At 45.9% G+C, this 12,234-nt stretch overlaps 1 protein-coding gene across 4 annotated transcripts in view; it reads left to right on the forward strand.

The window, feature by feature from the left end:
• Nucleotides 1-12,234, forward strand: part of pard3ab (par-3 family cell polarity regulator alpha, b) — a 183,713-nt gene that overhangs the window by 92,576 nt on the left and 78,903 nt on the right. For 3 of the 4 annotated variants that reach the window (XM_028426670.1, XM_028426671.1, XM_028426673.1), the window contains exons 10-13: nt 1,236-1,375; nt 1,959-2,087; nt 4,956-4,991; nt 8,218-8,265. In XM_028426670.1, coding sequence (XP_028282471.1) covers nt 1,236-1,375; nt 1,959-2,087; nt 4,956-4,991; nt 8,218-8,265 — 353 coding nt within the window. The remainder of the gene's footprint in view (nt 1-1,235; nt 1,376-1,958; nt 2,088-4,955; nt 4,992-8,217; nt 8,266-12,234) is intronic. The other variant, XM_028426674.1, reaches the window with a different exon arrangement.

Consider the following 12,234-nt stretch of genomic DNA (forward strand, 5'->3'; position numbering starts at 1 on the left):
CACACACAAAAAGAATTCATTAATACTTTCTCACATATGTTTTTTTCTGTGTCAGATATTATCCTGTCAGATAAAGGCAGTAGATCTTATTCAGGGAAGAGATGTCAAGGAAGAATACTCCATAAACTTATTTTCAACCTTTTGAGAAATTACTGTTTAATTCTTGCATGTTGCTGGTCGGAACTACATCCTAACAGCTTCTATCTTGAGTGTTAGGGATGACATATATCATATTTTTGCCAATAAAGCTCTGTATTGTGCATCTAACGTTAACACTTAGGCCCCGTTTACACTGGAGAAAGTCAATCCAGCTAGAGTAGGATTGAATCCAGATAGCCTTTAATCTGGATACATTCTATTTTTAAATCACACATACGTGTGCTCGCTGAATCCAGCTAACCCGGCACTAGGTGGTGCCTCGTAATATGCAGAGTCCATTCAGGCCGCGGTAGGACCGCATGTGCGTTTTTTTTCGTGTCGCTCATTCTTTCGGTTTTTTTTTCGGTTCAAAAAGCAGTTTATTCCGTTGTAGCCCTGTGGGAAAAAAACTCGACGGTTGTTTACATACGGCTTTTGTATGGACCCGGACACTGTCCCCATGAACCGGAAGTATCACGTCGCTAGCGGGATTCGCCTGCTGCAAGCTAACAAGGCCTCACCTCCATCATCAGTTGTTGGTTTGCATTTTCTGTGGCGCTTCATACAGGGGAAACTTTCTTCTTCTCTCCTTTGCTCGTCTGTATAGTTGTGTTGCACAGATGTGGGCTGGATCAGCCCTCCTCTGCACAGCCCCTCTTCAGCAGCAGCTGTTTGGGTTTTGTTGTGTCACCTGTGGGAAGTGCAGCCTCAGCTTCCCTGCTTGGTTCCAGTGTCATGACTTCAACAACAGGCTCACATTTCCTGTCAGACTCTCTCAGGTGATGCAGGATGAGCGGTGGACGGCCGCGCTCTGAACACAGAGAGGCTCTCATTGGCTAAATAAGTTAAATGTTCCCCTTGAGTGGGAGAAATGTGTCCCTGTGTATACCAGCCCTCTCTCCTTCTAATCAAAGCCCACTCCACTCCGAGCCAAGTGTCTCCCTAAACACTGACCAACATGATTGCCTGCTCTTACATCAGATCCAGCAGAGCTGTGCCAGCTGATGAGAACCGTGCTCCCAGCAGAGGAGCTTCTGTTCCTGCCTCCAGATAAAACCTCCATTCACACCTTCCGCCCTCACTTCCTGTCTCCGCAGGCCCCGAGGGACTCGGCTTCAGCATAACATCCCGGGACGTTCCCATCGGCGGCTCCGCACCCATCTACGTGAAGAACATTCTGCCTCGGGGAGCTGCCATCCAAGATGGCCGCCTCAAGGCAGGAGACAGGCTGCTGGAGGTGAGAAAGAGACACAGCAGCTCATAGGTGACAGGATTTAATGTGAACCAGGTAGTAGACGGAGCCCAGTGTGAAGAGGAGTCATCTGAATCAGACATCTGTGGAGTTTAAAGTGGAACTAATAAATTCCTGTGACGTGTTTTCATATCTGTGTCGTAGCATGAACGGAACAGCTTCACATGTTGCATCATCTCATTTGCATAAAGGATTACACCGCACAGCGCCCAATTACAAGCGTTCCACAAAACTTTGGATCCTTTCCACCTCATGCTTGAAATCACATTAGAAAATAAAAAATACAAAGTGTTATAAAACATTACTCCATATGAAATGAACTTACTGTTTCTGTTGCTGCTTTACGTCACTTTATTACTCTGTGGGATCATAGTTCACTACAATATACAGAAAAACTTGTTGCAGATCTTGATTTGGATTTATACATGAGGCTTAGATGATGCATTCAAGAAGCGTTTTAAAGTTCACCATCAGCCAGTTTTTCCTGTTTTTACACTTTCTGTCTGTAATAAATGCAGAATTTTCAAGTTTTTCAAATTCGAACTCCATCACTGTGACTCCTGCTCAGGTCAACGGGGTGGACCTGAATGGGCGGACCCAGGAGGAGGTTGTGTCTCTGCTCAGAGCCACACCCATGGGCGGAGCCGTGGGGCTGCTGGTGTTACGTCAGGAAGACGCCTTCCTCCCTCGAGAAGTGGTACGTTTGTCACTCTGCACCTCTCCCCTCAACCTGTCAGCCCATCTCACATCGTCATGTGTGTGTTTGTATACAGTCCCTTGCATGGATGGGTGTGGATTAGGAGTGTGTGTGTGTGTGTGTGTTGCCGTTAATCCCCACAGTGACTGTCTTCTCATTTCCCAGCTAACACAACACGCTAGGCGAGCATGCAGATTGATTGTCCTGCTCCGTCGCCGCACTCCTCTCTATTATCAGGCTGCGGCTGGCCTCAGAGGGAACCTGTAGAACTCCATCTTTCCTCTTCATCTCCTTCACCCTCTTCCTCCTCAGTCTGTCTTTATCTGTCTCCCTCCACTTCCCTCTGCTTTGTTAGGTAACCCTCTCTGTCTGTGTTTCCGTCTCTCTCGCTGTTTTGCCTCCGAGCTGCAGATTGATGGATGTGGGGATGAGCAGGTAGAAGGCAGAGAGTGAAAAACACACTTGGCTTGAATATCAATCAGGCGGCTTCCTCACACATTACACTGCACAAATGTTTGTGAGCGCCTGTGCTGTCACTCAGTCTGGGCAGACGCCACTCAAAACTTTTTATTCATGCAAACCGATGCTAATTTAGTTGTTTGTTAGTTCCCTGAAGGTCGTGTTTTTACATGATGCCAGATGTTCTACTTAATTATCTTCACGGAAAATTAAGGTTTGATGGAGTTCCTCAGAGTTGTTTGATTAGGAAGCAGCGGCCAAAGCAGCGGAGATAAGTGCTTCTGTTTTTTATGTAGGGATGAATGAACAGTGGAGGCTTCTGACGAGCTTTAAATCACACCGGTGTTTACTCCACAGGAGCAGTCAATGATTCTCTGCTATCTTTTCAGCTCCACAAGCAGCTTCACCACACACCTTATTGAGTAGCTACGTGAGTTATGGCACCAAACGGCCTTAAATCCCTCCTCTGTTGCCATAAAAACGGCCTCTACCATCAGAATCCACCACGGCCATTATACACACACAGTCATTCGTTAGAGAGCGGTGTCAATCAGGTGGCTGATTGGTGACAATTATCACAGAGAGGGATGCAGATGAGGCCGTTAGCTGGAGGAGACGAACTGCCACACTGGTCGATAGTTATCGTCAGATCATCAGAGGAGACTCGGCGTGGTTGGCAGCTAGATGTATTTTATTTGTAGTGATCAGCTGCTGAGGCAGGAGGGGCGGGATGAGAGGGAGGGAGCCTGAGACTGAGGTGTCAGCCTGTAGAGGGCGCTCACTGCACACACTTAGAACATTAAAGGTAAATTTAAAAACAAATCTGTCATGATTGGCATCTGGATCCATCTATAGCGCCACACTACCCATACACACCAGGGCTAAGCTAAAAGGCTAACGTTAGCTTTTAAAGCTGGACTCCTGACAGTCACTCCCATGTGCACCAGTCTCACTGAGTTGTCTAAGCTGCTTGCATGCACACAAAAAAACTGTTTAGCGTCTCAAATGTGTACTATTCTCAAATCATTTTCTTGCACATGTGCACTGATAACTGCACACAGGAAAATCTCGTGCATGCAACTTTTACTCAAGCCATACACCATCTCTAGGAAAATGAAGGGGTGCTAGCTTTTAGTTAGGCCCGGGTCCCATCCACTAACATGGAGGAGGCGGGGTTTATGACCCATACTGCCACCAGAGGGCAATCCAGATTTTTTGGGTGTCCTGCTGTCCTGTCCTCCATGGCATACATGTACTGCTTATTTGGCGATTGGTGTGTGTGCAAGAAGAAACCAATGTCTGCATGCACACCAGTGACTGGAGTGACTCCGGCTCTCGCCGGCTCTCTAGGATAACTCTGTTGCTCGCTCACATTTGATTCGTCACATCAAGTTTGTCTGGAACCCAGCAAAGGCAGAAAGAAACTAAACAACTTCAAATGAATCGACACATCAACCTTAAGCTAAAGGAAAAAAAACATAAACACAACCTGTTTCCTTGGCTCATAAGTGTGGATTAGAAATGGCAGTTACTAAGCTTAATCAATTAAACCTAATAGAGAGTAATGGAAAATAAAGTCAGCAGCTGTTGTACTGCAGGTGTCACAAACCTGAGCAGCTATAAAGGAAAACGTTTGATTTCTCCTGCAGAGTTCAAAGGCCTGTTTACAGCAGGCTACCGAAGAAAGTGGAGGTGCTGCTCAAGTCACTGTGCTGTTGTGCTTTATTATTAAAGGAATAATCCTGTTAAGGCTCAGACTCGGGGTCGCTGCTGCAGAATCCACCCACTGTTCGATGTTTAAATGATGCTGATTCCAGCACCTTTTTTATACTGTGAGCTCAGAATTAAAAAGAAATATGTTCACCCCCAAATACCTTCTGATTGACCCACCTGAGAGACGAGACTCAGGGCAGATTGTACACAAGATAAAAACATAGTTTACTTTTCTATCAAGATTTGTTATGAATGATCCAGTGTCGTTACCATGGATACACAGATGCTCTCATCAGTCTCTGAACTGACACACAGCTTTAGTGTGAAGTTGTGTCCAATGCAGCTGGAAATTTAAGAGCCGTGTGTGTCTGTGAGTGTGTCTGTGAGTGTGTCTGTGAGTGTGTCTGTGAGTGTGTCTGTGAGTGTGTCTGTGAGTGTGTCTGTGTCTGTGTGTGTGTGTCTGTTTGTGTGTGTCTGTGTGTCTGTGTGATGAGGCCGGGTGGTCAGTTGAAGTCTTGTGTGCACACACACCTGTCTGCTGGGATTCATCTCTTCCTTATCTTGCATGTCCATTTGTTCAGGCGCATGTTTCCCTCCCACGGCCTCATATCTGTTCAAATTTTTAACTCTTTGTGTGGATCAGTGTTTTTGTTTGATTTCTTTCGGTTCTTCTGTTCCCTCCCTTTCATCCTCTAGAACGCTGAGCCCCAGATGCAATGCCCCAGAGACCTGGTAAGACCCGACTCTAGCCTGCAAATAAAAAAAACCCAAACCTCCTCCTCCTCCTCCTCCTCCTCCTCTTCATTTGCATGGACATTATCACCCAGGCTTTGAGAGTAAACTAGCTGGTTAATCAAAGTGCAAGTCACTACTTATGCATAAAATAAGTGTTAGTCAGTAACACTAATTTTAATCTCCAGCCAGAGTTGCTCTAACAAATCACAATTTCATGGTTCATCAGTGTGGACCGCTGGAGCTGCACCGCACTATAATTTGCTCCATCACTCCCCTCAGAGCTGTGTTTGTCAGTGAAGGTGGAAACACATGGGACTGCGCTTTATTTGCTGGCGGAGGATAAGGCTGCCAGTCTGGCCTTCTCGCTGCAGACCCACTCTGATGTGTGAGGCGAATAACAAACAGTGGGTCTGCAAAGTGCAGACAGAGCTGAGAGCCTGTCCGTCATGCAGAGACACTTTAGGACATGTCATGATCAGGTGTAAGAGACATCTGCACTCACACATGCAGATCATTTGTCTGTCCACTGAGCTCTGCCTCCATCTTCTGTCAATCAAGTGATTGATCGTCCAGTGGTGGACTTGTAGTCTCTGGTCCTCCTGTAGCTGTCTCGGGGATCAGCGTATTTGGTATCTATCAGTAGAAATCAGAAGCCATCATGTTGATGTAGACCTCACTCTGGCTGTCCCCACGGTTGGATCTGAAGTCTCATCCATGGTGACAAATGGATGCAGAAATGTCTCGGGGTCAGGATGAAGTGTTGTGTAACAATGAGGGGAAGAAATCCGTATGTTTGAGTTGATGATTACAAGGTGGAAACTGTCGGTTTAGATGAAGAGGATTTGGTAGATTTAGATCAATAAATTTCACATTTTTGCAAAAAAAAAAGGGTTGATAATAAATACCAGAGGACCCGAGACAGAACCTTGAGGAACACCAGTTGTACCAGGGACAGCTCAGACCACAGGTCATCGCCTCGACCCAGACCTCTGCGGTCTCTGGTTTGGATTCTTCGTCTCATCCATGGTGACGCACTGATGAAATCTCTCAGGATCCGCCTCAGAAACGGCAGATTGTTTCTGGACTGTTAGAAACTCGTCTGCTTGTACCGCCCATATTAAAAAGCTCCTCATTTTTCCCGAACTCTCCATTTCTACTAAAACCTGAGCTGCAGTTTAGAACCGCAAACTCGTCCTCACACCTGGCCTCCACTTCAGGTCACATCTGGCTAAGTGCATATAATTAGTTACCTTTTTTTTAACGTGGCACATTAGACGTGTAATTGGCCAGTTAATTTGATTGGCAGTTGTCGCCACCAGCTGTTACACAGGAACCTTGTCATGAAGGAACGTCGATGATTATTGTGAATCATTGCATCAGCTCTGAAATAAACAACAAACAAGCTTAATCCTGCCAAATAATGTAAACTCCAGGAGCATATTGTTATTGCAGCTTCTAGGATTTCCAGTTTACCGTCTCTTTTTTTGGACGTTTGCCTCCCTAAAATAAAACCAGTGGCCCCATATGGATGAGAGCTTGATCGATTGAGGAAATGCACCACCTCGTCTCCTCTCGCCCCCATTTTGTCTCCCCTCAGCTCCCTCCCATCCTGCCTCCCAAACTCCAAATGTCCAGATGAGCCTCACTCCTCCTCCTACTCCTCCTCCTCACCCTTTCCCGGAACATCAACCGCCATAATGCCTTTCAGATGCTATCTGTTGTCAGGCGCCTCATTTCAAACATCTCACCACCAATAACAACAGCAGCAGCAGAGGCGGCGGCACCGAGATGGTGTGAGGCTTCAGAGGCAGAGTCTGACAGAGCAGGGCAGCGTTTAATGGACATCCATTTCCAAGTAATAGATATATTTCCAGTAGAAAGAATGACTGTGGAGCAGGAGAGCATCAATTAATAATTATTTTATTATTTCGCCATTGACTATTTTTCTGATGAAAAATAATAAGGCTTTCAGAGCGTCAGGTGTTTTTTTTCTTTCCCATGGTGCTAGAATGCATCATGTCTGTCTGTTTAAATGGAAAGAAATAACCAGGGACATCGGGAGGTAACGTCCGATTCCAATCGAGACTGAAACTCCGGATTGCGTGGTTTCAGACTCATTTGGAGTCGGACATTACCTCCTGATCAGGACTCAGATATATATTTATTAGGGCTCTGAAAGTTAACACATTTCATTGATAATGCTGTGCAGGATGGCTCTCTGGCCTGTCCTGTAGGGGTATGATAGTTGCTTAGTGTGTGAGAGGTCCTGGGTTCGAGACTTGGATGACCTGGATTTCCCAGTTTGGGGTGGCTGAAGTATTTATAGTCTGCGGCAATGCATTGCGAGCAGTTTGGGGAAGCAGTGCACGTGTGGAAAAACGTGCGGTCCAGTGCTAATTAACTATATATCTATAGCATGGAGCTCCACATATAGATATTACAGATGTTTTTTTCCACTATAGGTAATGCCAGTTTACAAACGGACTCATACTGCGGGTTTGTTTTTTCATTATAATTTCTGTCTTTCCGTGTCATCCTGCACAAAAGCCGTGTCTGAGTCACCTCTACCTGTATCCATGATGCTGCTGTTTCCACAGAGGTGCAGGACTTTCAGTGAACAATGAGCTCACACTGATTAAAAGGTGCAACAGGAGTGAAAAACATGCTTTCAAATCAGGGTTCACGGGGTTAATATGCATTTATATAAAACATCAAAAACTTGCCAGGTGTAGCATGCTGGAAGCCTGAGCTCGTCATGGCCCACTTTAGCTTTAATGTGCTTTGTTATTGTTTTGCATGTCTCGGTACAGACTAATTAGTCCGGTAAAAGCGGACAGAGCGGAGCATGCAGACAGCTTTTAGACCTGCAGGGCTGCCAGCTCTCCAGCTGAGGTTTTTGGAGGTTGGCACAGCGCGGGTCATCCAGTGTGTGTGAGTGAGAGCGAACGCTCTGTGGAGGGGCTGCACGGCAGACAAAATGCAACAACTGAAGTGGAAAATGCACTCACTTCTTGAAATTGGTTCAATGACCCAAAAATCATCCGTGTTTTCGCCGCCGTCCGCTAGAGGCTGCCTCTGGTTTGTTGATTGTCTGTCTGACTTTTCCATTTTAACCAGCGGCCCTCTCATTCCTGGCCCATTGTCCCTTCATTACTTACATCCTGTGTTGACGTTAAGTGGTCTCTGTGAGGGTCTAACCTGTGACTCTGACTGCTCCCTTTAGCATCCAAGACAGCCTGTGACAGCTGGGAAACCCCATTGGCTGATTGAGGTAACTGCTGCATGACATCACCAGCTTGGGCCATTATGTTGTATAGGAGGTAGGGGGAGGGGGGGGCATCAAAAGCAAATGAGATACTCTGGGTGGCTGCACAAATAGACTGGGAGCCATTTAAGCGATCCATTGCTCTGCCAATGATCTGTAGAAACAAAACACTTTGTTGGGTTTTCTCTGTCTCTTTCTTGCCTTGTCTTCAGTTTTCATCGCATCTCTTTATTTCACTCACCCACACACACACACACACTTAAGACACATTTTAAGACGCAAACCCTCTTCCCCGCACCTGGCTCCTACAATAGAGCGCTGATCAAAGGCATCCGTCTTTACACGCCTGCTCTGATAGTTCCATAATGGGCCCATAACGTGAACATTCAGCTCCATTGTTTACGCCATTAGTCACACAGGCTTATGGAAAATTACAGCGATGCTATATTGAAAAGCCATCAGCAGGAGCAGCAGTAATGCTGCAGCAACACCATGCCAAGATGCTATCTATCACACACACACACACACACACACACACACACATGCATGTTTCCTCTCTCTCTGCTTCCTCTGCACACAGAGCTGCTGTGTGATCTGAATGCCAACATGAAGGATTTCTTGATGATGGAGTTTGGTGTAACAGGGCAGGTGTTGGCTTTTCATGACGAGGCGTGTGTGTAAGAACTGACTGTGATTCTCATTCTCTGACTGCTCATAAAGTGTAAATAAAGACGGACACAGTCATTTTCTGTAGAGTCTGTGTGACTCCTGGACAAAACACTGAAGCTGAAGTGAGCTTGCAGCTGTATGAGGAGGAAGATCACAAGCTGACCCACTCAGGTCACACCTTAACTCTCCATAATTATGATCCCTAACATCATTAAAACACACAGTCACATCATCACTAGTGACCAGAAGGTTTGTACCACATTTGAACATGGAGGTCTATGGGGACTGACTCAGTTTCGGAGCCACCCTCAAGTGGCCACTCGAGGAAGTGCAGCTCCAAAGGTTTCCACCACCATGTTCTAATGTCCAACTATAGCTGAAACTATAAAGTGTTAGATTTCGTTGTACATCTGGCTTCTAAACAACTGTACAAGAAGGTGAAGTTTTATATCTGTTTACACATACACGTACTTTGTTCTTTGCCTGTGTTTGGATTAATCAGGAGATTAGGCAGACTCTGCTAACATGATGACAAGCACTCACTCACTCACACTCACAAGAACAGCTCTTCAGAAACCCGAAGGTGACATTATAAAAGGTTCCTTCACAGTTATGGACAGTGTAGTTAGCTTTAAGAATGCGTGTCCACCTGTTGTTGCTGTGTTTAACTGCATGTACACAAATATGAGGAACAGCTGCGTTTGGTTGCATTCCTATAATCTGCCAGCCTTTACGCCATAAATATGTCAATCCTTCCTTGAATAAAGGGTATGGATATATATATATATATATATATATATATATATATATATATATATATATATATATATATATATATCATAGCTTTATGGCTCACACACGAGCCATATGGTGCACTTCACACAAACACATGATGCTTCTGATGCATGCTACACACACACACACATGACCGGGAGCAGCTGCTGGTGTAACTGCTCGGGCTTGGATGAGGTTATAAACTGTTTCCAGTGGACAGAAAGAGGGCAGCTGAGTGGCTTTGAGGAGTTTTTGCTGCAGTTGTAATGAGGATGTTATTTAGCTGGTGAGATGCTGCTCTCCTCCCCCTCTGTCTTTCTCTCTCTCTCACACCCACACACACCTGCCTTCCTCCTCCATGCTGCGCTAGCTTCAGCGCTGTCGACTGCACAGGTAGTTGATATTCATGGTCTATCAACGGGGAGCCTGCGGCTTCAGGAGGAGCAAGAAGAGCACGAGACAGATGTGTCCACATATTTTTGGCCACACAGCAGCGATGGCTGTGGGTGACACGGCAGCACGGTGATGGAGATGCAGAGAGAGGAATAGTCAGAGTATGAATAAGCAGAGATAGATTGTGCTACAGTAGGCAGCCAACAATGGGCTCCACGCCCGACTTCTCTCCACCAATTACACCCTTCACTGCTTCTTCTTCACCTCCTCCCTCTCCCCATTCTCTCTCGCTCTGTCTGTGCAAGCGGCCCCTCCCTCCTTACTCTCTCTTTTTCCCTCTGAAATTCCCCTCGAGCGACTTTTCCACATGAAATCGACAGGTTTGTACGGCCGAGGTCGAGCTTGGCGCCAAACTGCCGGTCGTTTAAGGCACAGCAGAGGAGGGAGGGTAAAAACATGTCTGATGTCCAGCAATGTTCAAGATTGTAGTCTTTGAAAAGATGTGCATTAAGCAGGAAGTGGGCGAGGATCAGGCAGGCAAGAAGAAGGAGAATATAGAGATATTGTTGTTGTCGGACCCTGGCTCATGGAGGCCACCTGTTAACCAGACAAACGCTGATTTCCTCCATTTGTCCGCAGACCTCGGCTCCATTTGAGCTGAAACGTGAGGCTGGAACTTTCAAGTTGTTTTTTTTGTTCACCTTTTCGTGGCACAAACACGAGCTCAGTGCCAAAAATGGAGAGAAAATGTATTCATGTGGGTGTATGTGTAGTCACAGGAAGAAGAGGGAGAGATTGAGGGATGTCAGGGAGGAGGGGGGAGCACAAAGGCAGGTGGAAATGGTTAAAAAAAAAAAAGAGCGTTAGGAAGGTGAAAAAAGGTGGAAGGCAGAGAAAGCAGACAGAGAGAGGTGGCAGTCTGTCTGCTTTGTGTTCCACATGGATTCATCCCTTTCTGTCAGCCTTCCATTCACACTCCCTCCTCGCTCCCTCCCTCGCTCGCCCCGTCATTGTCATGCCTCGCTCCCTCATTCTGTTCTCCTCCTCGCCTCTTCACCTCCTCTCCAGCCCATCACTCCTTCCCTCACCTTCATTCACTCCTCTTACTTTGTGCCTTTATTTATTTTTACCCACTTCCTCCCTGACTTCATTATCATCGCTAAGATCCTCCAGAACCTCGGAACAGATCTGGATGAGCCCTCCTCAGAGCTGGCTGTGAGCAATTTCAGATAACTGCCTCGTCCTGCTGCACGTTAAACAGACATTATCTCCTGTGAATGAATCATAATCACACAATGATGGGTTTTTTTTTTTTTGTTCAAACGAGACAACGAAAAACCAAAAAATGACCTTTAACCAGCGTTTATTGTTATTTTCCCACAGGCCCCAACCATGCTGTTTTCATTTCTGCACATTAGCTGCTGAAGCTAACATTAGCATAGCTGAGCTTCTCAGACAACAATTCACAGTGCTGTTTCTGAGCTAACGTTAGCGGCGCACACAAGCGATAGCTGTGCTAAGGAACACTGAAATTTATTTAACACGAAACATCTGGATCGCGGCTTTTCTTTACTCTTCAGAGAATATTTGGATTCATAAGATTAAAACACATTGAGGCATATTGACCACTGTTCACACTACAAGTAAACAGTCTCCATGCTTTGGTCGTTTTGGTCAGATTGTCCTGCTGGCCTCACCTAAACCTACCACCCACCATTCATGTTGCAGTGCAGCTACACTGGTTATAATGAGGTGATGGGCTTTGAATCAGACCCTACAGGAAGTGAACATGAAACTTTTTACATCATGTTAAAAAGATCAAGATATGATTTGTGGCATTTTTCTGTTTCCTTATTCTGTCCTGAAGAGGATTAAGTCGTTGGTTAATTAATTAGGCGTGCATTCAGCAGGATGAATTGGACTGGGCTTTCCACAAATAATTCCATTCCTCTATTTATCCTCTAATTATTCCCATAAGTTGGCTTTGTTTTTCAGTTAGTCTCACATTCCTTCCAGGTAGCATTCTTTTGTCTGTGGGGAGAAAAACACGCAGGCGCACTCACGCGCTCTTCACGCCCGCCCGTCCCTTCATCTTCCTCCCCTTCCTTCCTCCTCTCCTCTCCTCTCCCTTCCATCCTC

This window comes from Parambassis ranga, chromosome 17 (assembly GCF_900634625.1).
Source record: "Parambassis ranga chromosome 17, fParRan2.1, whole genome shotgun sequence".
Classification (NCBI taxonomy): domain Eukaryota; kingdom Metazoa; phylum Chordata; class Actinopteri; family Ambassidae; genus Parambassis; species Parambassis ranga.